The 846-nt window shown below is 63.4% G+C and overlaps 1 protein-coding gene across 1 annotated transcript in view; it reads right to left on the bottom strand.

Moving 5' to 3' along the window:
• The window catches only part of VOLCADRAFT_102436 (uncharacterized protein), a gene marked incomplete at both ends in the record, with an annotated part of 4,319 nt that extends 3,557 nt beyond the window's left edge, over window positions 1-762 (bottom strand). Inside the window, 3 exons of the mRNA XM_002957568.1 lie at window positions 192-327; window positions 636-639; window positions 702-762. Coding sequence (XP_002957614.1) covers window positions 192-327; window positions 636-639; window positions 702-762 — 201 coding nt within the window. The remainder of the gene's footprint in view (window positions 1-191; window positions 328-635; window positions 640-701) is intronic.
• Between the last annotated feature and the right edge of the window lie 84 nt (window positions 763-846).

Below are 846 nucleotides of genomic sequence, written 5' to 3'. Positions count from 1 at the left end.
CCTGGCGGCTTAGGTAGGTAGTTTTTCCGACATCTTCTTCACTTCGTCATCCCGAGGTCGCGGTCTTTACGGACGCCTTTCGGTCAGTTCTACGTTTGGTACACTCTTCCCCTGGCAGCAGCTTCATTCGTGTGTGGTTCGTCTCCCCCCCCCCCCCGACCACACGCCTAAGGCCCCAGCTTAGCTCTCACCTCCTCGCCGTGCACCTGGCTGCGGTCCGCCCAGGGCGGGAAGTCACCCCGGTCGGCGTAGGGGGGTTTGCGGATGTGTGCGGGTACGGGCAGCTTGGGGGACACCTTGCCCGGCTTCAGCGGCGGGCGGTTGTGCCTGAGAGAGAAAGAAGCGAGTGGTGGCGGGGCAAGGGAAGGCGAGAAGAGGGGAAGAAAAACACACCGTCAGCAGAACGAAAATATTCCGACTCCTCCCGCGTGAGAATTGATGACGGGACACGTGCAGACGTGGGCGGAGAGGGGGAGAGGGGAAAAAAAAGGGGGGAGGAGTTTACCGGAAACGAGCCGGCATGGCAGCCCGGAGACGCGACCTGACGGAGGTACGGAGGTGTATGCCGTACACGGGCGGAATGGATGTTGATTCTCAAGGGCACGGGCGACTAGGCCCCCCAGCCTCCCTCCCACATGGCTGGGGAGAGGGGCAGGGTGGGATGTGAGGTGATGTGAGGTGGCGGGTGACGCGGGGCGGACAGGGGATATAGAGGTCACGGGGACTCGCGGATGGGGCTCGTACGTGCCGTACGAGAGGCATACACTGAGCTCTCCCGATCCCGCCCCACAGGTAAGGTCAGGTCGGCAGCCCTCCACCAGCCGCATCCTCCTGATCCCACGCACC

The sequence above is a fragment of the Volvox carteri genome (assembly GCF_000143455.1).
Source record: "Volvox carteri f. nagariensis unplaced genomic scaffold VOLCAscaffold_76, whole genome shotgun sequence".
Classification (NCBI taxonomy): domain Eukaryota; kingdom Viridiplantae; phylum Chlorophyta; class Chlorophyceae; order Chlamydomonadales; family Volvocaceae; genus Volvox; species Volvox carteri.
Note: the sequence above shows the minus strand (reverse complement) of the source record. Positions and strands in the feature narration are given on the sequence as shown.